The sequence below is a fragment of the Lepidochelys olivacea genome, assembly GCF_965140295.1.
Source record: "Lepidochelys olivacea isolate rLepOli2 genome assembly, chromosome: 3".
In the NCBI taxonomy this organism is placed as follows: domain Eukaryota; kingdom Metazoa; phylum Chordata; order Testudines; family Cheloniidae; genus Lepidochelys; species Lepidochelys olivacea.
This window is the reverse complement of record NC_140413.1, coordinates 68,367,217-68,394,203: the sequence shown is the minus strand read 5'-3', so window position 1 is coordinate 68,394,203 and position 26,987 is coordinate 68,367,217. Positions and strand designations below refer to the sequence as shown.

Genomic DNA, 26,987 nt, shown 5'->3' with positions numbered 1-26,987 from the left:
TATAATCTGTTTTTAGATAATTTTTTAATATAGTCTAGCCTTATTTTTCTTTCTAATTCTCTTCTTCATTGTTCCATTCATGGAAAGACTCCTGTTCTTGTCCAGTAGTATCTACATGTGATGCTGTTGGTGTTGGTACTGACACTGTTGCTGATGCTAATCTTGATCCTGATGCTAATCTTGATCCTGACGCTAATGCGGATCCTGATGCTAATCTTGATCCTGATGCCAATACAGATCCTGCTCCTGATGCTTCTTCTATGGTTCTCATTGAACCTTGAGAGCTTGATTGTTCTTCTTTGGAGCTCTTACCAACTTTTGATGCCCAGAATGCTTTTACAGCTGCCCTGATATGGAAATAATAATTGAACAAAAATGTAAACTTAAGTAGACTTACATTCCCATTACCTCACACAGAATATGCTATATCATGTCCCTTCCCATCAATAATCTATGGTACTGCTTTGCAGACTACTTCTTTTCAAGCTACTCTAGTAGAAAGAGAAGCTGTCAGATATACTGATCAATAGCAACATAAATATCCCAGTGTAGAAAAATTAAATGATCTCATCTGAGTGTCAGGTTTGCAGTTAGTAGTACTATACTTTGATCAAAGAACACAAAAATTACATTTGTGTGCTGTCCACCTACCAGTGAAGAATTATGAAGATTAATGCAAAGATCACACCAATACAAACAATAACTCCAGTTATCAGGACAAACACCAGAACTATATCTGTGTCTGGTCTCCTTAATCTTCTTGTTTCCAATTCTAAAGAGAAGAAATACTTTGATCATTATTGCTCAAACATCTTGTTGAACAGATATTAAATGGAAGGAAAATAATAGAAAAGAAATAAGGCCTGATTCTCCATTGCCTTAAACCTTGTGTAGCCAGTTAGACCTGTGAAAAAAATTAGTCCAAATCAGAATAGTAGTATTTTACACCCACTTTGCACAGGTGTGTGTATAGAAGATGCACGGCAATGGAGAACCAGACACATAATGCCTTTAAAAAGCCTAGGAGTAGTAAGGGATAGTAAATTACATTAGTGCTTGCAATGTAATATGATGGAAGGAAATAAGAACCCAAATCAATTATGAGCTCTGTCCAAAGAGGCATCCCATCACAAGCAGATTAGATACATGGTAGTCCTTCTCTAGACAGCCCTAGTAAGACTGCACATAGTTCTGCACACATCAATATCAGAAACATGGTAACAAACTGGATGGAATTAGGAGCAGCACAAATTATTAAAAATATTAAAAGATTGAGATTAGGAAAAAATTAAAGCATGCATATATATATATATAAGCACCTAGCTGGTGTTATGAAAAGAATTAGTAAAATAGTAATATTTTGCTTTTTAGAATTTTTTTTATAACCTTTGAATAGATTAAGGCAAAGGTAGGTGGACTGTATACATTTAAAAAATAAAAAAATAAGTAAATTAAATCGTTTGCTTAGATTGTAAATTCTTCGGGGCATAGATTGACTCTTTGCTCTGTGTTTGTGCAATGTCTAGTACAAAGAGGCCTTGATCCATGGCTGGGGGTCCTAGGAGCATGCAAATAAATAATAATAATAATTAAACAATAATAAAAGAGAGGATGTTAACTGTATTGTATTTGAAGCATGAAGCACGGAAAGGAATTGTTTTGGGTGGACCAAAGAGGTAGAAGTAGAAGTAACAGGATGAAACTGAGCAAGGGAAAACTTAAGGTATCAGAAAATATTTCTTAACAATGCAGTACGTTAAATGCCAGAACAATCTTCTAAGGGAAGTACTGGCAACCCCATTAACTGAGACATTTTTCATGATATCAGACAAAATACTTGAGAACAAACCATAAGGAACAATCCAACATTGGTAGAAGATGACCTAGTAAGTCTTTTCCATCTAATTTATGAGATTCAATTGTCACAGTGCGAAGAAAAATGTGTGGTGGACAAACACTGTCAGCTCTATTCAAAAATGTTGACAAGTGTCCAATAACAATCCAAGTTCCTGAAATGTAATACACCCGCCTCTGATCACGCCAGGTTCACCAATCTACAGGCACTGTGTTCCCTCTCAGGTGCGCACCTGCGTGGTCGCACACGAGGCCATCAAGGGCCACACAGCAGACAGCAGGCGCATACACAAGTGAGTGGGGAGAATGTGGAGGGTGAAGGCAGTGTAGTGAGATGATGGGGGGTTGGGGGAGCTTGGGGTGTGCAGGGCGAGTGGGGAGAGACGCCTCTCTTCCCTGGCCCCAGCTCCAGCCGGGGCTGAGGTGGGGACAAGAGAGGCACCTCTCCCCTAGCCAGGACTGCAGAGGGGAGATGTGTGTGTGTGTGTGTCTCTCTCTCTCACACACACATACACACTTTTTCTGTGTTTCACACACATACACACACAGTCTTTCACACTCACCTCCCAACACATACTTGTATTATTGTTGTTGTTGTTACTTCTTGATAATTCCGGCAAAGCACATACATTCTCTGTAATTTTATTCTTTCAGAGTGCTATTTTATTTTTTTGATTAGTCTATGCATTTCATAATTTTTATTTCTCTCTTATGCTTAAATTTAATTCTTTGAGTACTGAGTTCTAAAATGTCTGACCTGTCCTGGCTGGAGTAATTATCCTTATGGTAACTTTTAAAATATATATATTATATCTAGGTTTTTTGCTTCTACTGGTGGCACACATTCGCACATTACCTCGATATTGGTGTACATAACAAAATTAATTCCGCCCATGGGTGGAAAAAATTAGAGGGAACATTGTACATACACAAGCAAATTTTAATTTCAGATTGATTTCTATCTGGCAACATATATGTTAAAAGCACAGGGTGTGATCCTGACATTCACTGCTATGCAAAATTATCATGGTGATTGCAGTAATCCATAGCATCACTTGAGTATTAATGGGCCCTCTAGTCCATTTTCTTGCACCACAGCAGTAATGATTTCATTATGCCTAAATCATAGATCATTCTTATAATCCCCATGGTCTTACTGCATTATACAGGGTTGACAGGGATGATCACTAGACTGGTTGGAAATTCCAAAACTAACTGTTCTGCATATAGAAAAGGAGTACTTGTGGCACCTTAGAAACTAAGGTGCCACAAGTACTCCTTTTCTTTTTGCGAATACAGACTAACACGGCTGCTACTTCTGAAACCTGTTCTGCATATAGAAATTGTCAGATAAGGTTAAACTAATTAACTGTTTTTAGGTAGCTTCATTTTAAATGCTGGACTGTGACATTTTGGAATGATGGGGGGGATATTAATTAAAAATAACTTCAATTTTGCTATTTAATTAATTTAGATTTTTTATTTTACTGCTTAGTAATAAGCGATTATGATGCTCTAAGGATATCTCTATTTGCAGGCTGCAACAGGGGAGTCTGCTAATGAGAAGTAGGAAGTATCTCATAGTTCATCCAGTATTGATCAATTCACCTTTGCTTCGTATGGCAGATCCACATAATCCCGAACTAGAGTAGTCTATCAGACAACACAAGCAGAGATGCCTTCAAGGCTAGCACATATGATTAAAATACAAGCAGAACAGAGAGAAAAGTGAATGTCCAATCAAGCATTTTACTCTGAGGAAATACTGATTCAGGTATCACAAAAAAGCACTTTAAGAGTATTTTAAAGCAATGCAACTGGCTTGATTCTGTACTCATCACTCAGACAAAACTGCCATTACAATCAGTGAGAGTTTTGCCAAAATGAGCAGTGCAGGACATGGCTCAGTATGTCCTTGATCCACTGATTGAGCCAGTGTAATATTTATTCCAATAATTCTGAAAAAAAAAATAATTTGTTTATTAAAAGTAGAGATAGGAGAATATTCTTTAAAATGCTCTAATAGGAATACTCTAGTAAAACATCTTAGAAGCTGACTACTATTTTCAAATAGCTCCACTCCTGTCAACGTATATTTCATAAGTCTCCAACCTTTACACAGCCATATGTTTTCAATGTAGCTGTTGATTCTTTGATCATGCTTTTCTGGACTGAAAGAGGAATGTGTGGTAAATTCAAGTGAAACTTCTTGTTTTGTTTGTTTGTATTGAAGAAAAGAGAAAAGAAAAGGACAGATTTTCAGCTGCACTTAAGCCTCCATTAAGTTAAATTGAGAGGGGAAGCCATAAATGAGGCAGTTGTAGCTGTCTGATTTTGGGTCAGTTCTGTGACAACTCCAGAGTACTTCAGAGTAGTCTAGATTCTAGTACATCACTAACTATAAGGGTAATTAGCTCTGGAATAGGCTTCCAAGGGAGGTTTTGGAATCCCCATCATCGGAGGTTTTTAAAAACAGGTTGGACAAACACATCAGGGGTGATCTAGGTTTATTGGGTCCTGCCTCACCACAGGGGGCCAAACTTGATGATTTCTTGGGATCCCATCCAGCCCTACAGTTCTATAAAGGGCTATCCACCAGATGGGGACTGCCAGAGTGCAATATGCTTCTGCCGTACCCCTTCTCAGGCCCCCATTCTATGGGTTGGGCAAGGGGAGCAACATTATCTCTAGGCCTGGGACTTCCTGGCTAGGGAGATCCAGCTGCTTTTTGCCCCCTTTCTGTCACCAGGGTAGCACAATTAGGCTAGATCAAAACTCATGACCTGACCCAACGACTCTCCAAAGTTATTGCTTTTGGATTGGGGCCGGAGGAGAAACAGCTTTTAGGGGGGAAGAAGTGAGAATATTTAGGTTAATAGGAGAATTATAAAAAGAAAAGTCTCAAGTGAGTTGTGCACAAGTCAGTGTAGCCTCAAACCAATACAAACATTTTTGGAAGATATTTTAGGAATTTCTGTAAAAATCTGATTTTGTGCAAATTAACAAACACATTAATTTTATTTGCAGTATGAAAGAGCAACATATTATGAGTAACTGAATACTCAGGGCCAAACACTTCTCTGATCCAAAGCTCATTGAAGTCCATGGGAATCTTTCCATTCACCCCAAAGGGATTTGGATTAGGCCCTTAGGGCTTGGCTGCACTTACATTTTATAGCGCTCTAACTTGCTGGCTCAGTGAGTTGATTTAATTTATTCAGTCACTTCTTTTTAAAAAATAGATTAATAATTACATAAATTAAACACATCAACCCTGGAGCACTTTCTCTTCCAACCCAACTTCTAGCCAAAGGAAACCCATCAAATGAGAATGTTACTCACCCTGTGCAGTAACTGAGGTTCTTCAAGATATGTGTCCCTATGAGTGCTCCACTTGTAGATGTGGCAGCATCCCCTCCGCCTGGGATCAGAAATCTTCATCAGTAGTGCCCATCAGACCGCACATGCGCACACACACATACCCTCACGCTGTGAACAGGACATATATACAGTGCTGTGCAGTCTGACTGCCCCCACTTCCTTCTCTGCCCAAGAGCATATTTTTTTTGGCTCCAAAGCAGAGGGGAGGAGGGCAAGTAATAGAGCACCCATAGGGACACACATCTCGAAGAACCTCAGTTACTGCACAGGTTACGTAACCTTCTCTTCTTCTTGGAGTGATGTCCCTGTGGGTGCTCCACTTATAAGTGACTAGAAAGCAGGGCCCCTAACTGGAAGGCTGGGGCTTCAGAGCAACATTTACTGTCGATAATAGGACTGCATATCCTAGGAAAGTGTCTGCTGTGGCATCGTGCATAATAGTATAGTGATGGGCAAAAGTGTTTGTTGATGCCCATGTGGCTGCTTTGCAAATTTCAGCAATGAGGACATTACTGAGAAAGGCTATCGAGGTGGATAATGAACATGTGGAATGTGCTCTGATTGTGGTAGAATGTTGTCAATTGTGGAGTTCATAAGATAAAGGTATACACTGCGAAATCCACTTTGAAAGGCATTGTTTAGATACAGCTGTGCCTCTGACTCTTTTGGTGGTGGAGAGCAATAATCATGGTGATTTTCGGAAAGGTTTAGTCCTGTCCAAGTAAAACACTAATGCTTGTCTCATGTCCAGTGTGTGTAGAGCTGTCTCCTGTTGGTTACTGTGAGATTTTGGGAAGAAGCAAGGAAGTTGTATAGGTTGGTTGAGATGGATAGATGTTGGAACCTTAGGTAGAAATCTCGGGTGTGGATGTAGTGTAACTTTGTCCTTGTAGAATAGTGTGGATGGTGGACATGCCATAAGGGCCATAATTTCACCAACTCATCGGGCAGAAGCGATGGTGACAAGGAAGGTCATTTTCATTGATAGATGCACATAAGAATAGGTTGCCATTGGTTCAAATGGGGGTCTAGTCAGAGAACGTAGGACAAGGACAAGATCCCAGGCAGGGGTCGGGTCTCCTATGTGGGGATAAAGGTTATAGAGACCCTTCAGAAGGCGTTTGGTGAGCAGATGTGTGAAGACACAATGACCATCTATGTGGCAGTGAAAAGCAGTGATTGTCACCAAGTGTACCTGAATGGAGGTGGTGGATAGATCTGATTGTTTAAGGTCTGGCATGTGGTCCAGGATAAGTCCAGGGGAGGCTCACCAGCATTAAAATCTAGTCCTTCAGTGAACATATATGTGACTAGTTGTGTCCCACCTACTATTTAAAAGTATTTGTTTGACTGCCTCTGAACAGGTTACTTCCAAATCCTGGAACCATGGAGGAGCCAGGCTTTGAGATGGGGCACCTTTGGATTGGGATGGAGGATGTGTCCTGTGTCAGGAGCCGCTGCGTTGGAGGAAGAGAGATCAATTGGTGGTGAGACAAGGAAGCAATTGAGCCCTCCTCTTCCTCCTCCTCATTGCTGGGGAAGGGAGGTGCCATCCTTGGCAGAGAAAAGTAGGGGTGATGTGCATTCTGAGAGGAGGGTGGAAGTGGGGGGAGGTCAAAGGAGTGGAGACTCAGAAGTGTCAGATACCAGCAGGTCTTTAGGGTACATAAAGTCTTGTGGAGGGGGAAAAAGCATCATTAGTGCTGGGGTGACTCAATGCCGAAGAAAGAGTGTATTCCCCTGAAGTGTCCATAGATGGTGCCAATGATTTGGCCAGTGCTGCTGACTTGGCTGGTGCCTTGGCCAGTGCAGATGATTTCAATGGTGCCGAGGGTTTGCTTGGTATTGACGGTCTTGTCGGTGTCCAAAAGAGTGCCTGTGCCGTCATTTTTGTTGGTGCTATAGCTCCTGAAGTCAGCCTATATTGTCCCCCAGAGCTCGGAAACAGTGCCAAGGGCTGTAGATCTGCTCGGTTAGGGTCTTTAGACCATTTCTTTGCATCAGTACCAGAGGTACTCGGATGGGCCCTAGAGTTTTGTCCCTGCCAAACAATGTTGAGGCAACAAACCTTGCTGGGGAGGATATGCCTCAAGGTGTGAGGAGGGAGCCCATTTATTTTCATCTGAGTGAGAAACAAAAGACTTTCTTTTCAAGGGACATGGGAGTGAAGATAGGCAAACAACCTGGCAGAGAGTGAGGGCCTCTACAGGGAAAAGTCTGGGCCCGGGTCCGATGCCAGTTGCAGCGATTTCTCCATGAGAAGTTTTAATCTAATGTCTCAGTCTTTTCTGGCTCTGGGTTTCAGGCCAAGGCAGTGGGAACACTTTTGTGGGACGTGTCCCTCTTCCAGACAGCGAATGTAGTGCAGATGTCCATCCATTACCGAGAAGGTGGCCTCACAAGAAACTCACTTCTTAAACTCGGGGGATCTGGGCAAAAGGGTGAAAGGAAAAGGCTTCCTAGTTGGGAAGGGCGGGAAGTGGAGAAATGGAAACCTAAGCTGTGAAATAACTATGAAATATTAAAACAAAATATATATATATATTTAGATAGAAGAAAGAAAGGAGAAGAACATACTAACTGCCTTACACCAACAGATGAGGCACTATCTAGTGAGGGAAATAGGGGAAGCGGGCTCTGCTGCGGATTCCGTCCCAGACCAAAGGCAATAGAGATGGAACTGGGGGCGGTCGGACTGCACAGTGCTATATATACGTCCCACTCAGAGCATGTGGGGGGGGCATGTACAGTCCAACAGGCACAGCTGATGAAGATCTCTGATCCCAGGTGCAGGAGGTGCTGCCACACCTACAAGTAGATCACCCATGGGGACATCATTCTAAGAACTGCCACTGCACCTTGTTTCCCAAAAAATTTTTCAGTGAGTTGGAGCTGTTCCTAGAGCATGATGTTGTAGATGAAGATGATAAAACAGTATTCTCTCTATAAGCAGAATGCTTGACCATTTGTTTACACACTTCAGCAGCATATATGCATTATTTTCACTTAATTTCAGACCCAGCTTTCTAAGTATATATTGTTTGTTTTGCTCCATTAAATAGGAATGCACTTTTTACTCCCTAGTCAGATTTTTTTGTACGTATGTACTACTGGTGCACATATCTTTGTTCCCCTTTTAGATCATCTGCAAGACTCTTTACACATTAAAAATGCATGTGCATGTCCAGATGTGGGAGCAGACTCTCTCTCTCTCTCTCTCTCACACACACAAAGACCAGGAATTCCAAATATGGTCACTGGGATTCCCTATTTCATTACTATATAATGCAACAGAAAAAATGATAATATGTAATATGTCCTTTGTAGAGTAGTCTGTTAGAAAGAGGCAGCCTCTGCCTGAATAGGAAGTGAACTGAACTCATGAGAAATGGGCTGCAGAAGTGCCTCAGCACAACCTACTGCCCACGTGGGTGACGTGCCATTTCTGATGCCTGACAAGCTGCTGCCTCCCCCTCCTCCACTGCTGGTGCCAATAAACACACTCACTAGGGTGATGGAACAAGGGGCACAGTCTGGATTTTGGCAGACTGGCTCCCTTCACATGGCACCATGAGGAAAATCATTCTCTGTCTTCACCCCTTCCCCCGCAAAATCCTCCCTCCCTACAGAACTATAATTAGAAAACATGAATAAACTGCCTTATGGCACTGGAGTCTTCAAAAGCAACTTAACAACATAACAGGAAGGAGTATGAACAAATTCTTTACTGTATCTCATGATAGTGATTTGATAAGAGGGACATATGGAAAATTCAACTCCTAATGGGTGGGTTTTTCCTTGCAATGGGCATAATAATGTTTACTGAAGGAAAAACAAGTAATGGTTTTCTGTCCCCAGGATGCTACAGAAGAAGAACAGAACCAATCAGTCTGGAACTGTGTTGAAAATAAAGAAGAAAAGCCCATTTGTGATGACAGCTCATTGTGAAAAAGCATTATTATTGTTCAACAGAAGGTCAGTGAGAACTATGGTAATCTGCTGAGAAGTGCAAATGAAATCTCTCTATAGGCAGCTTTACATTACACCAAGTTCTTTCATATAGCCACTTGGAATATGTGTGTGAACAATTCCTACAGGTCTCTTCCTGCCCTTTTGCAAAATGCATACTTCTTCCAGCTTTCTAACACATATCCTAAAATTTGAAGTGAAAAAGATCATGCTACATGTTTTAAACAAAAAAATGCTTATACCTGTATGGGGCCAAATTCTCAGCTGGTGTAAATCAGTGTTCTCTATTTCTTCCAATAGAGCTATGCCTATTTACACTAGCTGAGAATTTGGCCGTAATGTTCAAATTACACAAGCATACAAGTCAAAAAGAGGGAAAAGAGAGTGGAATGAGGCCAGAACAATCAAGTTTTCCTCTTACCTGTTCATTTTGTTTTTTATAACTGTTGATCAGCACAAGGTTTTCCTTTCCCTGGCAGCAACAAGCAGGAAACCCAACCAACCAAGCTGAAGCATTTCCACTCCCCTTCCCCAGCCTTGCAGCTCATTCTCCATTTCTCTAGAGGAAGTGGAAGGAATTGGAAAACACCCATTATGATCCTATTCACTTCTCTCCAAGAACACATCTGGATCCTCTCAGGGAAAAGCCACGCTGAGTACCCACTGAACAAAGTTGTGTCGGTCAAAACCAGACCCTTCAGCTGGCAATGCTTCAGATAAGTGTGCACAGATCACCAGAAAGCCACATGCCATAGGTCATCTACTTAGGCTTCACCTCCTTCTACTGGGAAAAAAAGGAGACAACCTGGGTAGACCCTAGCCACACAAGGCACTTCTGGTACTCTGTATGATTCCTGATATACTTTTCAATGACAATCACTGATTGGGGCCCTTGAAATGAACAAAGGGCCCAATCCAATGCCCTTTAAGGTTTATGGGAACCAAGGACACCCATTGATTTTAATGGGAATTGGCTCAGGCCCAAAGAAACTCAGCTTTCTAAAGGGTTCTGTTTTCAAGCAAGCCTTAAGAGTGCTCTCTAGATCTAGGGTATGCCAAATAGTCCCTTTCCTAGTCTTACATTGCTGACAAAAACTGGGCAAGAAAATATCTTGATTGATGTGAAAAGGCAAAAGCATTGTGGGAAGAAAACTAGGGAAGGTGCAAAGAACCCTATATCTGCGGAATAGCATATAAGGGAACAATCTAGAAGGTGTTGAAATCACTCTACTAGTGGCCATTACCACAGCAAGGGAGACTACATAGAAACTTACATTCTATGGATTCAAATGCCTCGAAGGGAAGGTGAAACATCATCTTAGTTGGAGGAATCTGAGGAAGTAACTCTAGGAGATACTGAACAAGGTCCACTGTTATCCTAAGTAAAACTGATCCACTGGGACAAAATCAGCCTGAGACCCTTCCCCTAGTGCCAATTCCATTCTGGTCTGAAACCCTTATAGTTAAATATGGATGCTGAAAAGAAGGGTTTGGCCTTGTAATTGGCCTTGGAAAATGACCAATTCTGCCCCTTGTACCTCTTCATTCCCCATCCCTCCCCCAAAAAATTTGCTTTTAAGGCTCTACCTCACTGGAGATTAACAGATGGCAAAGAAATGGATCCACTCTGAGGAGAAAGGTTTAGATTTTCTGAAATAGGCAGAGATACCTTCTTGTTCAAGAGGTCTGATAAAGTAATGCCTAAACTCTCTGCAAAATATATTTTCAACTTTGGGGTGGGAGGGACAGCATTCTAATATGTGAAGTAACATTTCCCCCTCCCCCACCCCTCCAGAGTCTGAGCAACAGAGCGCTGCAAACTATCAGAGAAGAACTAAGAATGTCTGCATCTAAACACAGGGAATCCTGTGGCATATCTCTACAGCTTTTAGCAGCAAAAGGGACCTTTCAAAAGTTCTGATCCCCTTGGAGAGGTACATGAAGAAATCCTGATCTTGCTGGATCTCAGAAAGCCAACAGACAGCAGATCTGGCTATAGAAGAAAAAGGTCTCTGTAGAACTGTATAACTCACAATCAATTACTTTACTGATGATCTCTTCCACCTTCAGTTTTCTAGGTCATAACAGCTGCATGCACGTTAGGTGAAGTAAGCCACTCATCAGAAAATCCACTGGCAGTCTGTATAGCTTTAGAGCAGATTTAGAGGAAACCAGTTTGGCACTGAGCATGGAATAGGCTTTTTCCATTGTCTTCCGAAGAGTGGAACTTGATTATTTTTTTTTCCAAGGAACAGAGGCAGTAGATCTTGGAGCCAGGCTTTGCTGAGAATCTTATAATTGCATAGCCAAACCAATCATTTCTGAATAGATATTCGTAATCCCTGTGAGACATTCTGTTGGATGGACCTCAGCCTAGCCCTCCTTCAGTAAACAACTTAATCATGTGTTTAAGCTCAAGCATGACTCCAAGTAAATGGGACTACTCAAGTGCTTAAACCTAAACACAGGAGTAAGTGCTGTGTTGATCAGGGTCAAAGGTAACCACTCCTTCCTACAAATGGAATTCAGAGATAGAATATAACCTGATAAAGCCAGAGCTCTGGAAGTTTTGCGGGAGCCTGATGGATTTAAGTATGAAAAAAAAAATTCTGGATACTCTACAGAAGAAAAGAGAAGAAACCTTACCTATGTGAGCAGAGTTCCTTCATGAATTAAATGTCGCTTCAGAAGGACATGAAACCATGGGGGAGTAGAAAAATAAGGGACTTCAAGAGGTTTCCAGTCCCATGCCCTCTCCTCTACAATGTTTATTTGGATAATTCAGTCTTGCTGGCAGCACACTTTTAAACCAGACTCTTTTCATTCTCCTCAATAAAATAGTCCTCCATGGCTCTAGGTCCATCTGAATCCGTATTTTTTTCAGACAGGGATTCTGTCCACATGAATAAGGTCCCCTCTCTTTTCTACTGATTGGGAAGACTGGAGTCTCCAGCTGGCCTCTCTGAATCTGAAAGGCAACTGGGACCACTGCTGTCTCTCCTGACAATGCAAGCAAAAATTACCTGCAGCAGAAGAGGGAAGAAAGCTGTTGCAGATGAACCATTTTATGAAATCTTCTTTTTAATTTTAAGCTTTTCTAAATCCAGAATGCATAATAAATTCAAGATGGCACCTAAATGTGTTAAAATTCAAAAGGTTGTCTTCCTACTTCTGTACTGCACTGGGGAATTTAAGAGGGGAGCTGAGAAGCAGAGAACAAGGTGCCACCAACTGGAGTAGAGCTGCTTCCATTTAACTGGTTGCCTTTCCTGCTTTTTTGCTAGCAGTGAGAGAAGACACCTGTGATCTGTGCAGATTGACCAAGCCATAGTAATGAATTAACAGGACGAACAGAAATAATTTATTTTAGCCTATAAATTTAAGAAATTACTTATTGCTACCATCAAAACCTCGTATTTTCCATAGCCGTGATTTCTTTTATATTCGTCTTTTATTGATAAGCATTTATATGGCACTCATTATTATAGTATGTGAGCACCTGCTCTGATACTAAGGTGAAGTACAGTCTCATGAAGGCGTATAGCTACTCATTAAACACAAGCAATATCTTGTAAAAGGTTTAAAAGCTACTATGTACTTACCATCTGTTGTATATACTGTATATTTTACAGAGGCAACTATCTCATTATTTTCTTTTGTGTCACACTGGAAAGCTACTGGATGGGTATCCCTGTGTACCTCCAGAATAGCCGAATCATTAGGAAGAATCAGTGATTGCTATCCATATTAAAAAAAAAAAGACAAAATGGATTTTTTTCGAATAGCTTTATAAGGGGGAAATGATCTATATCAAAATCATATGGAAAACTGGTTATTCTACTCAAGCACTTCTCAATCAGTTCCATACCAGGATCTCTCCCTCACTATCCAAAACCCCATCACATCTAGGCAGAATCCCCCTCCTATTCACCAAAGGAGTAGGGCAGTATGGTTATGACCCACTGACACTAGTTCACATCCTCCAGGTTGAGAACCCAAGTTCTAAGAACATAAGAATGGCCATACTGGGTCAGGCCAATAGTTCATCTAGACAGTGGCCAATGCCAATGAATGGAACAGGGCAATTATCAAGAGATCCATCCCGTCCTCCACTCCCAGCTTCTGGCAATCAGAGGCTAGGGACACTCAGAGCATGGGGTTTCATCCCTGAACATCATGCGTATTAGCTATAGAAGCACCTATCCTTCACGAACTTATCTAGCTCTTTTTTGACCCCCATTACGGTTCTGATCTTTACAACACTCCCTGGCAACGAGTTCCACAGGTTGACTGTGCGCTATGTGAAGAGGTACTTCCTTTTGTTTGTTTTAAACCTGCTGCCTATTAATTTTATTGCGTGACTCTTGGTTTTCATCTTATGTGAAAGCATAAATAACACTTCCTTATCCACTTTCTCCACACCAGTCAAGATTTTATTGACCTCTATGATATCCCCTCTTAGTCATTTCTTTTCCAAGCTGAGAAGTCCCAGTCTTTTTAATCTCTCCTCATATGGAAGCTGTTCCATACCCCTAATCATTTCTGCTGCCCTTCTCTGTACCGTCTTTGATTCTAATATATCTTTTTTGAGATTGGTGCTCAGAACTGCACGCAGTATACCAGGTGTGGGCGTATCATGGATTTCTATACTTGCACTATATTTTCTGTTTTATCTATCCCTTTCCTAATGGTTCCTTACATTCTGTTCACTTTTCTGACTGCCACTGCACATTGAGCAGATGTTTTCAGAGCACTATCCACAATGACTCCAAGATCTCTTTGTCGAGTGATAACAGCTAATTTAAACCCTATCATTTGTATGTATAGTTGGGATTATGTTTTCTAATGTGCATTACCTTTTGCATTTATTTACTCAAGTAAGAACAAAAAAGGTTACCTTCTAAAATACATTACAGAACTTATTGCTTACTTTAAATAAAGGAAAATTGGAGCTCTACAAAGTAGTGGGGCACACAAGCTCTTGTGCCATCTGACTGTCAAAGAAAAACTGAAAGATTTCATTTGTATTATGATCGCAAAGAAAAGAATTAAACCAGGAGTTTGCGTGAGATTGTTGAAGCAGCTGGTAAAAGTATTGAATACATCATTCTCCTGCACAAGGTGAGGTTCAGTTGCTCACCTGGTCTGGAATTAACATTTTCCAAAGATATGTAAATCGATTCTCTGGAGGTATAAAAATACATGGGATCTTCACAGTTGCAAGGCTTTCAGAAATTGGTCTACCCCCTGTGGAAGAAAATTTTAATAGATACATCTATAACACCTCTGTATGTACCATACATTTCATAATTTACCTAATCAAGGAATGTTATTTTGAAATTGTTCTTTCAATTAAAACCATTTAAAATATCTGCAGTTTGGCTTAATATTTAGAACTACATACATATCTACAAAATAGAAAATAAGTGCAGAAAATGTACTTTACAGCGACTTAAAATCAAACACACATCAGTACAGAAATGAGTTCTGAAATGTTACTAGATTGCCTAATGGGGTAATTGGAGAATAGAATGCAATCATTTCATTCCACTTCTACCACACTCACACAGAATAAGGATGTTTCCCTTGAATAAACACATTCACTCTAAATTCCTATATCATAGGATTCTACTTACATCCGCAATCTACTGGTCCTCTGCATTCCTCTACACGAACAATACATTTTGTTTCACTTCCAGGGCACCCGTTGGTTAATATAACTTCTCGAATGCCAATACCTTTGCAAAAAATATTTAAAATATGTTTTAGTTTCCATTTCTTCTTTTTCTTCCAACATTTTTTGCCTTCTCCCTCTTTATATTGGATACTAAACTAATTTATCTACCATACATTAGGAGAAACAGACCCTCTCAGAGCTTCTGCCAAGGCTATGCAATATGTGTGCTTAAGATTTGGCAGAGAACACTTACTTTTGCCCACTTTCATCACCTAAGGTCCTTTAAAACACACAGATCCTCAGAGTAACCATGTCACATTTTTAAAAAGTCATTCTTAAACTTCTTTTAGAAGAATTCAAAATACAATTAAACTTTATATAGTATACTCCAGATTATCCAAAAAGCATGTGGGACACGGATTTTGTTTGGATAATCCAGAGGGCAGGAGCCATTCAGGAACCAGTAGCGGGGTGGCCTCCCTTGAGACTGAGGGCTCATCCTACTTCTTCTCTTTGCAGCCTTGGCTGGGGTCTCTGCTCTGTCCCACTAGGACTACAGGTTCCCCACCCACGCATCTTACACCTTGTGCCTGCAGGGATTGGGTATCACTGGGCCTGCAGCAGCAAAGGGACCTCTCTCTGCAGCACTGCTGTCACAGCCCCACTCACTCACTTCCATGACAATGGGGTTGCAGAGGACTCCCTGTGCTACCGCAGGAGTCTTTCACCAGCAGAGTGGCCTCCCCTGTAGACAGAGCTAGTCCTACTATACCTCCTTATAGTCCTGGCTGGGGTCTCTGCTCTATGATATGCTTTGAGCAAGGGATTGGACTAGATGACCTCCTGAGGTCCCTTCAAACCCTGATATTCTATGATTCTATGAACCCCCATATTACTGAACCCCTTTCTTGTCCCCTGCATAATATACATGCTACAGAGAGCATGTATTTCCTATATCTCATGCTGGGGGACAAGGAAGGGATTCAGATAACACAAAGGGTTTTGGATAAACAGAAATATTCTGTGTACTGCTAAAAAACAAAACAGCGAATCAAACATCAAAGCTGACTAGCAGTATTCATGAACATGGCCTTTCAGTGCCCAAGTCAGCTGGTGCTGGGAGCATGGTAGAGATAGCCTTCCCACTCTGACCCTGACCCTGCAGTGCACTGGGCACCTTTAATTCACACTGATGTCAACAGGGATTGAGTGTGCTAAGCACCTCATAGGATAGGATCCTCTTAGAAGGAGAGCCTTGAATCACTGAACAGTAACCAGTATTGACTGGCTAAGGAACAACACTGACAGGCTCTGAAGTGAATCCCATTCAGACCTCCTCATTGTGACCCTCATAACTCCACCTAAGACATGGAGGGTCCTACTGAAGATAAGGAGGGGAAGTAGGTAATCATAAATATTGAAGGTTAAGGGAAATGTCTGTATAAAATTCCATTAAATAAAATGTATTTACTCTCAAACATCAGTATTTCAATGGGAACACTGCCTCATTTTAACCATTACAAATTCAAAACAAATGCTATATTTATTTTTGCCAAACAATGTGTACACAGTTCACTGAAATGACATAGGGTGTGGGGGTGGAGGGAATAGTATGTTTAGGCCCAGTAAACACTGAAGAAATTGCCATTATTCTAGCAGCATGTTGTTTACTAAACTGCAGGGGCATGGGAAAAGGGGAGTTAAAACTCTCCTGAAGTATGATAAATGGGAAATTGATTTGAATGCTGAATTAACCCCGCTGATGTGAAGAATAATTTGTTGTGATGTATCTGCCTCCTTTAAATGTGTAGGATACACACTGATAGATTTTAGAATATTTCACAGATGACATATAGCTCATGAAACAATACTTCAAGTGACAGAGTGAGACCACAACACTTACTGAAACTGTCACAAAACAGGAATCATTCTCCACTGCTGAGAACGTCTCATCTCAAGGATGCAGAGACAGAGGTGTAAATGACAATGAACTGACACTTTTATTAAAGACATTCCTCTTACTTTAGAGCTAGGTCTTTTTGTTGTCTGGGAAAACAGAAGGGGAGTGAGCAGAAAACCTGTGAACATCAAAATGGCTTGTTTGAAAAAATCTGGATGCTGAGCTAACTGTGGTCACATTTAGTAGGAAAGAACATGCCTGTTTTAACTACCTGAATATTAAAACTATGGCACCCTATCAAAGTCAAAGAGTTGACTAAAAGAACCCCATCCTGAGACCTACAGGCCAATTCAGTACTCCCCTGCCTCTCCATTTTGACCAGTTTTGTCTTCTATTCCCAGAAAACTTGTTTCCCTTTTCCCCTCCCTATTAGCAGCTGCCAACTCTGCAGAAGTTAATCTACTGCAATACCTGTAAAATGAAGTCTTATTTTAAAGAGTTATTCAAATTAACTTGGACGGAAACATGGTCATGTTGAATTAGAAAGATTAGAAACATGGAACTTGAAAAAATGCAAGTTAATAATACAGCTGGGAAAAATAATACAAAAAGTAAACATCAGTGGGAAGGAAAATACAAATGATGAAAGAGACCTAGAGGTAATAGCAGACAGAAAAATTAGACATAAATTTATTGGGACACAGCAGCAAAAAAGACTAATGCAGAATTGACCAAAATATTAACAAGCATCATTATTATGAAGAAATAAGGCTTTGTGATCTCTCTATAAGGTGAGGTATTACAACGTCAGGTATATCGAATTCTTGCCACAACATTACCAGAAAGATATTGAGAAACTGGAGGCAGTTCAAACAGCAACAAAAATTACTGAGAGATGTAGGGATGAATTTATAAGTAAAGATTAAGAGAGTTAAATGTGTATCATTTGGCTGGATGGACTGGAGGGAGTACCTTTCAACCTGCCAACACCCAACTAATGTGTGACTGAAACACAAAATGAGGGACACAAAATAATACCCAAATTCAAAATTATGGGGAACACCCTTTAGTGTAAATAATCCTTCATCCAACCTCTAACTGATGATTATTCATTTAGGATTTAAACAACTGACATCAATAAAAGTGAAGGGACATCACATTTGTTGGGAACACAGGTAACTTCGGGACTAAACTGAGTTAAGTCCCTCAAGTGGAGGGACATCTGAGAGGTCCACTGAAGAGGTGGGCCATGATAATAGTCTCTAAATATCTTAAGGGTGAAAGCATGAAAGAAAATGAGATTATTTAGGATGGCTCATAATGAGGAGAAGTGAGGTGTATAACCAGCAGTAAATGATTAAATTAAGAAAGGGCATAATTAAACTGAATGTCAGAAAAAAAGACTTTTTGAGATCAAGATGTATTAGCATGTGGAATAGTTTCCCAAGGGCAGTAGTGGAAGCCTCATCATTTGCGACATTCAGAACTAGTCAGGAAAAAAATACTAGAGAATGTAATGTACGAAATAATACCATTTTGGCTGGGGAACAGACTAATTGATTTGAAAGCTGGTGGTTCCCCTCCTCCCTTCTTGTTCCCAGGTACTATGATACTATGAGAGACAGATTCTGTCCAAAACAAATTCAATACTATTTCTGAACCTTCTGCTAAATGGGTATTTTCTAAGCAATGCAGTGCCACTCCATTCCAGCCCCTATCACCACTCTAATACCACAGATGTGTTCTTTGCAACATGTCCAGTTTTCATCAGATGGGTGAAGCAAAAATTCTGACATTCTGTGTGCTGAATTTTCATCCTATCTTTCTCCAGGATACCTCTTCTTTCTATTATGTAGTTTATAAATTATATAAATGTGAAATATAGAATAGACTACTGCAGATGAGCGATTTTTTGATAGAGCTGGCAATACTGTATGTGGGAAGACATCTGTGAGATGCATCAGAAGATCTTTCATCTTCTGAACATCTCACAGATGTTCACAAATAGAGAAAATTGTTACTTTGGTGAAGGCAGCTCATGTGCCAATAAATGTAGGGAACTGGTTTAAAATAGGAGCTTGCAGGCTGTGAAATTAATAAAACAACAGATCTGACCTAAACTTCTAATGACAATCAGCTTGATTGTTTTTGTTAATTATAGTTATTGGAAATTGAAATCAATGAGAGGTGAAGGAGAGCAAGCAAATTACACCTGCTAAATTGCTAGAGTTAGCACTTTTTTCCACCAAACAAATTACAATATGCTTTATTCATCTGCTTTCCTACTTACCACACGTAACTGTGCATACTCCAAATTCTACTTCCTTGGATACTGTAGCATTCAGACCTAAACACAAAGTCCGAAGTTACATTTCTAATACAATGACACCTGCTTGGAGGGCGTGTGGGGGATCGGGCAGAGGGATGGGGAGGAAATACCCAATTACCAGGAAAGTCACTTATTGAAGTCTTCCCTAGTCCTTTTCAGAAAACCAAGTGCAAATAACTAATATTTAAATCTTAATCTCATTTTTGAGAAAATACTCTGCATTTCCTTATAAATCAATCTACTCTGTTAAATTAGTTTACTGCAGTGGTTCTCAAACTTTTGTATTGGTGACCCCTTTCACACAGCAAGCCTTTCAGTGCAACCCCCCCTTATAAATAAAAACACTTTTTTTATATTTAGCACTATTATAAATGCTGGAGGTAAAGCGGGGTTTGGGGTGGAGGCTGACAGCTCGCAACCCCCTCCCCCCCACAAAATAACATGTGACCCTCTGAGGGGTCACGACCCCCAGTTGGAGAATCACTGATTTACTGAATACCTTGAGAAGTACAAAATATCTATGCACAATATAGGTCTTCCCTAAAAGAGAAGAAGTGGGGGCAAAAGATCTATTTGGCTTTAAGATTAAATTCGGTAAGTTTATGGAGGAGATGGTATGATGGGATAACATGGTTTTGGTAATTAAATATTCCTGGTAAATAGGCCCAATGGCCTGTGATGGGATATTAGATGGGGTGGGATCTGAGTTTCCCAGGAAAGAATTTTCTATAGTATCTGGCTGATGAATCTTGCCCATATGCTCAGGGTTTAGCTGATTGCCATATTTGGGGTTGGAAAGGAATTTTCCTCCAGGGCAGATTGGAAGAGACCCTGGAGGTTTTTCGCCTTCCTCTGTAGCATGGGGCATGGGTCACTTGCTGGAGGATTCTCTGCTCCTTGAAGTCTTTAAACCACGATTTGAGGACTTCAATAGCACAGACATAGGTGAGAGGTTTTTTGCAGGAGTGGTGGGTGAAATTCTGTGGCCTGCGTTGTGCAGGAGGTCAGACTAGATGATCATAATGGTCACTTCTGACCTAAATATCTATGAAAAGAGTTAAGCAAAATTCTCTGTAAACAATATTTCAATCAACTCATTTCCTAGTTCTTTTTGGCAAATGCAAGCCTTCCCACATGATTTTTTTCTCCATCACACTTTAAGGTCAGCTTTAGACAGCCAGCACAAGCGATGAATCAACCAGGTACAGTCTTTTAATTAATTCTTGTGGTTTTAACCACTATGATTTGGCTTCTTCCATTTTTCTGGTACTTCTCAGACTAGGAAATGGGTTTCGCAAAATATGCAGAAGCAAAAGGTTCACATCTCCATCTGGGATTCAAATATGGATGATATATTTTATTAATATTAGCATGAAAGTTGAATGTTTATAAGGATGCTAAGATAAAGTAACTGCTCAATAGAGGAATTAAACAACTTTATGCAGTGTCTTTAAAACAATTCATTAAACAGGCAATACATCTTTTTAATCTTCTAAAATGCAAAGGGATAAAGAAGATTTATTTAGCTGTTTTTACAAGTCTACATAATGAGTGTATCCTACTCCAAATATGTTGTTATGATAATAAATACCATAAATGCAAAGTTTACTTTTTCTATTCCTCATTTTTTTTTGTTTTGGAATCTCTTTTACACAAAATGTTATGTTAATTCAGTAATACAAGTTTATATTTCTCTTCTTTTAAGCTGTTAAAACTTTACATAACATTTCTGTGGTTGAAAAATTAGTGGGTCCTTTCCACTAGCAGTCAGTGATACACAAATATAAAGTAGCCCTCCTTACTCTACAGTAAGGGATTAACACTACAGTGGTAGTAGGCATAAATTGATATCAAACTGTTATAACCTCTTTTCCAACATTATTCATGAAACTTCATAATTCTACACTTGTGCTATTCCTGTCACTATGACTTTGTGATTTATTTAAATATATAAGCTGTGCTAATCAGAACAGTCTTTTAATACATGTACAACAATATTTAAAGAATAATTTCACAATTTAGCTCATTATTATTAACTCTCTCAAACCAGAAAGGGAGGGGAAAAAATAGGTTCTGTCAGTATCACCTCATGCAAAATCACGTGAAAACAGAGAGATGACCCATAACTTAAGACACCATGCCTTCAGTGTCCACCTTCCCCACCCTTTCACCCCCCTCCCCCCCAACAACCACCATTTAAATCTGTGAGATGTTAGCTCAAGAGCTTTGGCTAATCTCAACCACCACAGCACAATAGAAAGGGAGAGGAGATTTCCAAGATCCCATCTATAATACAAATGTAAACATATTTAAATGTGGCTGTGATCAACCCATATTATAACATGGTTTATTTTCGTTCATAGGGACAGAAAAAAAACATGTTAGAGAACTGGGAAAATTGGAGGGCAGATCCTTGGCTGGTGTACATTGTCATAGTTCTATTGATTTCAATGGAGCCATCACAATTTACACTCGCTGAGGAACTGCCACAAGTGGTAAAAGACACGTGGCACACTTGCAGCTTGCCAGGTCAGCTGACTCAGGCTTGCAGGACTCAGGCTACGGCGCTAAAAATTGCTCTGTAGATGTTCAGGCTCTGGCTGGAGCCCAAGCTCTCAGCCCCTCCATCCTCACCCACAATATGAGCCAGAGTCAGCTGACTGGGGCCTGCTGCAGGTTTTTTACCCAAGGTGTCTACCCCAGAGTCTACGTATTACAGTCATCCAATCTAGAGATGACCAGATCTGGCAACTGTGGCAAGGTGTGGTCACATCTGAAAGGAGGGTTTGCAATCTCCCATCCAAATACAAATGAAAAAAAGGATTTTGGTCACCGCTACTACTTGATTTAAGAGCAGCTGGGGACCCAACAGATTCAGAGATTACTAACAAAAGGTGAGCAACCTTACTACCCAAAGCAAGCAAACTTCCTCTATGGGGCAGATATCAACTATGCTATCCTCTCTGGAGGCTTCCCGCAATCCAGTAGCATTATTATAAAACATAATATGACTCTTTTGTTGCAAACTTAAGCAAACTAAGCAGTCATGGGATAAGAGGGAAGGTTCTCTCGTGGATCAGTAACTGGTTAAAAGATAAGAAACAAAGGGTAGAAATAAATGGTCAGTTTTCAGAATGGAGAGAGGTAAATTGTGGTCCCCCAAGGATCTGTCCTGGGACCAGTGCTGTTCAACATATTCATAAATTATATGGAAAGGGCAATGAACAGAAAGGTGGCAAAATTTGCAATGGTTACAAAATTATTCAAGATAGTGAAGTCCAAAGCTGACTGCGAAGAGTTACAAAAGGATCTCACTAAACTGGGTGACTGTGCAAGAAAATGGCAGATGAAATTCAATGCTGATAAATGCAAAGTAATTCACATCGGAAAACAATCCCAATTATACATACAAAATGATGGGGTCTAAATTAGCTGTTACCACTCAAGAAAGAGATTGTGGAGTCATAGTGGACAGTTTTCTGAAAACATCTGCTGAATGTGCAGCGGCAGTCAAAAAAATGAACAGAATGTTAGGAACCATTAGGAAAGAGATAGATAATAAAACAGAAAATACCAGAACGCCACTACAGAAACCCATGATACACCCACACCTTGAATACTGCCTGCAGTTCTGGTCACCTCATCTCAAAAAAGATATATTAGAATCGGAAAAGGTACGTAGAAGGGCAACAGAAAGGATTAGGGGGACAAAACAGCTTCCATACAAGGAGAAATTTAAAAAACTGGGACTGTTCAATTCAGAAAAGAGACGACTAAGGGGGGATACAATAGAGGTCTATAAAATCATGAATGGCGTGGAGAAAGTGTATAGGAAAGTGTTATTTACCCCTTCACATAACACATCACACTGGAGCTAGGGGTCATTAGATGAAATGAAAAAGCAGAAGGTTAAAAACAAAAATAGGAAGTACATCTTCACACAATACACAGTCAACCTGTGGAACTTGTTGCCATGGTCTGTTGTGAAAGCCAAAAATATAACTGCATTCAAAAAAATAATTAGATAAGCTCATGAAGGATAGGTTCATCAATAGCTATTAGTCAAGATGGTCAGGGATGCAATCCCATGTACTGGGCTTCCCTAAACATTCAATTGCCAGAAGCTTGGACTGGACAATTGGGGATGGATCACTCGAAACTGCCATGTTCTGTTTATTCCCTCTGAAGCATCTGGCACTAGCCACTGTGTGAAGACAGGATACTGGGCTAGATGAACCTTTGGTCTGACTTGATATGGTCATTCTTATGTTTTTAAACTTACAATAGTAATTTGTTCATAAGAGATGAATAACTCTGAATTTTAAAAAAAGGATTTTTTTATTTTCAAATACTATGCCAACTAAACTTTTAAACATATTTAGTCACTGAAAACTGATTGACTCTAAATTAGCATGCCAATCAGAAATAATTATCAGTGGACTCAATCCTGATGTCAGTGAATTTGAAAAAAAAACAACAAAGAAAAACAAAAACAAATAACAAAATCTTTATGTGGAACAGGAGCAGACGCAATGATATAATACTGTACATTTCACTGTTATGATGTAATCTCACCTTTTTACTTGCATTTCCTCCCTAGATTTTTTAAACCAATCTAAAATTTGAGAACTCTCCCCAGAAAAAAAAACAACCTATTGATCCATACATTTATGTATGCCTTTTTCATTTTGCATCAGACACTGATAAAAAGGTATAGCATCCTCCCTATACAAAGAGATTTATGTACATAACTTCCACTAGCATTAATCGGAGATATATAATGCAAACCTCACACAAACTGAGATGAGCCTATGCTAAAATAATATATATTTCACATTCCAGTCATAGGGCTGCAATTAGTACCAGCAAAGCATAGACATCTCAGGTTCTTCTCTACATTTGTAATCCTGGTAAAAACGATGCAGAGCAGAAACTGTTTCCATTAGTCTCTCTTTTCATTACAAGTCACATCACAGGATGCACATAATACATTTTGATAAACACTTAAAAATCCTATTTGAGAATGTCAGTGGAGGTTGTCCAAGTCATGCCTGTGAAGTGAACTAATAGAGAAAGTCACTCATTCATGTTTTAAATGTTTTACCCTTATTGTGGCTTATTAGCAATATTTTCCACTACGCTGCATGAGGCCTGAACGTCCAGGGGGTAACCTCAACACTCTCATTTCTAGTTCCAGGATTGCTGGAACTCAGGTTTTGTAGTCAAAGCAGCTGGCTGCATTGATCCCTCATGATGCCTGATAGGCAATTTCTGTAATGACACTGAGAGTGGTTACATCTGAGCAGGGAAATGGCATAAACACAGTATGAAAAATTATGTGGTAAGGAAAAATAAGATAACCCTATTTGGACAATGAGACAGATGAAATTCTGTAAAAGGAAAAGTCCACTTTCAGATGGCTGAAGGAAGGAATACAATTCACTATATAGCTGGCCTTGTGTCTAATGACACACTAGATGTGAACTTAGGTGTCTCATTGCTCAATGAACTAACAGACTATGAGGGAGTTTACGTATACCCAACACATTCCTTTAGCCCACACTGTTCAGCTACAAGAATCACAAGTAAATCTAGAATTTTTAGAATTCCCCTTGCTCCCCCTTTAGGAGGGCCCTAGAAACTCTGTGACTCGATAAATCATGAATGAACAAGGACATCTTCCCACTGTTGGCATATGATATGAACTACTCTCCTGCTATCCATGCACCAGGGGAGCCAAGCTCCTTCCTGGTGAAGGTAAAGGGGGCCAGGGAGCCTTTCTGCACTTCCCCACTCCTAGCACGCTCAGGGAAATCCTGCTTGCCCTCAAAACCCAGGGACCATCCCCGCTGCATGATACCCCCTCACCCTGCCTGGCACCCCACAGACACTCCCCCCTCATCCTCTCTAGCACCCCCTGAAATCCCCTCACCGTGCCTGGCACCCCACAGACACCCCCACCCTCATGTTCTCTAGCACCACCTGAAATCACTTCATCCTGCCTGGAACCCCACAGACACTCCCACCCTCATCCTTTCTAGCACCCCCTGAAATCCCCTCACCCTGCCTGGCACCCCACAGACACCCCACTCATCCTCTCTAGCACCCCCTGAAATCCCCTCACCGTGCCTGGCACGCCACAGACACCCCCCTCTCACCCAATCTGACACTCCACAGACACCCCCCCTCATCCTCTCTAGCACCCCCTGAAATCCCCTCACCCTGCCTGGCACCCCACAGACACCCCCCCCTCACCCAGTCTGACACCCCCCCACCACCACCACCCTGCCTAGGACCCTGCTGTCCAGCCCACCCTGCAGGGACCCGTCGGTCCAGCCCCGCCCCTCACCCGGCTCTAACAGCTGCACTATCGGCTCCGCCGCGGCTTGCTCCAGGGCAGAGCCGCTGTCGTTCTTGGCGCTCACGGGCTGCTGGGCCAGCAGGCTCAGGAGCAGCCCCAGGCGCAGGGCGAGGCGCCCCGCGTCCCCGGCCGCCCGCCGCCCCATCCTCCGCCGCGCCCCGAGTGGCCGCCCCCGCGTCCTGAGCCCAGCGCCGAGCCGCCCCGGCGGAACCGGCCGCCGCAGCCCGGCAACCCCTGAGGCGTCACAAAGGCCCGGCTCTGCGTTCGGAGCTGCCGCCAAGCCAGGCGGGGGGCGGGCTCCGCGCGCCCGCCTCTGCGTGATGATGCCAGGAGGCACCCTCCCGACCACCACGCCACTGCATGGTCCCCCCCTCCAGACCCTCTTTCCATCCTCCTTGTCCTCAGTCCCCGCCCCCGACTCCCCTCCCCTGTCCCTTGTTCTCCATCTGGCACCCCAAAAACATTCCCACCCTTCTCTGCCCCTCCCTCCTGGCTGGGCACCCCCCGCCAGACCCTCCTTCTCTGCCTCCTTTCCATTGCACCTCACCCACAGACATCCCGTTTCTGTCTCAGAGCACCCCAGCAACGCCACCTTTGCTGCCCCTTCTCCCCAGGCAGCCACCCAGATCCGAGGGCCATCTGACTATCACAGCACCGGGAGCAGCCCTCCTTCTCAGTCCCACCCTAACATGTGGGGGCCAGGCTCTATTCAGAGTTACAGATTCAGACTAACTTTCTCTGAAGTCACTGAGGATTTAAATTTGTCCAAATGAGAGCATGATGCTTAAATACTAATTTGTATGTGCACTAATTTGTATGTGCATCTATGGCATCAATCCTGTATTTGTGTGCATGGACCTCAAAGCCCTACTTTCTGAAAATGTGGACCACAAACTTTGTACTGCCTGAATGTTGAGGACACTCATTACAGATAGGCCTCAGTAACAAAATGTGTATATGGAATTGAACCCATAGAGCACTCCCCCAAACTTCAGGGGGAAGAGAGTTTGGATTCAGTGTTCTGCTTCAGGCCTATTCCTAATAGAATTACTTACAATAGTATCTTACCTTTCCATAGCACCTGTCAACCCAAAGTATCCCAAAGCTCTTTACAAGCTACATACATGCAGCCCTGCTGAAATGCAGTCACATCTGGGGTAGAAAGATGACAACAATATAGTTAGCAGGTGTGCAAAACAACAGTTCTGGAGGAGAATGGGGATTCTGGCCAACTAGTACCCAATGCTGCAGTCCAGCTGCTTAACATCAATGAACACGTGTCCCTAGTGCTCTGGTCTTTACACTGAACAGAGTGCAGTTCATGGTCTCTGTCCTGATGCTCAAAACCTTGTCTGGAATTGGCCCAAGCTACTTAAAAAAGCGTGTCTCCCTCAGCGACCAATACCTCCATTGACATGTACGTTCTGCTGGAATGATGAAACTCAAACAATAGGAGAAGGCTTATGAGTGAAGGAGATAGAACTTTCAAAGAAGCTGGACCAAGACTATGGTATTA

General features: G+C 41.4%; 1 protein-coding gene across 3 annotated transcripts; it reads right to left on the bottom strand.

Annotated features, from left to right (window-relative positions):
• On the bottom strand, positions 1-26,084 carry SPACA1 (sperm acrosome associated 1). Of its 3 annotated transcripts, XM_084624483.1 has the most exons (8): positions 25,460-25,754; positions 19,072-19,128; positions 14,841-14,942; positions 14,345-14,451; positions 12,807-12,942; positions 5,197-5,275; positions 652-772; positions 176-347 (listed from the first exon to the last, which is right to left on the bottom strand). In XM_084624483.1, exons 1-8 carry the CDS (start codon positions 25,614-25,616, stop codon positions 309-311), a joined length of 798 nt encoding a protein of 265 aa, XP_084480609.1. In that variant the 5' UTR covers positions 25,617-25,754; the 3' UTR covers positions 176-308. The 3 variants fall into 3 exon arrangements, with proteins under 3 accessions (XP_084480608.1, XP_084480607.1, XP_084480609.1); XM_084624482.1 differs by lacking the exons at positions 5,197-5,275; positions 25,460-25,754 and adding an exon at positions 26,019-26,084 and having other exon boundaries at positions 1-347; XM_084624481.1 differs by lacking the exon at positions 5,197-5,275 and having other exon boundaries at positions 1-347.
• Positions 26,085-26,987: the final 903 nt, after the last annotated feature.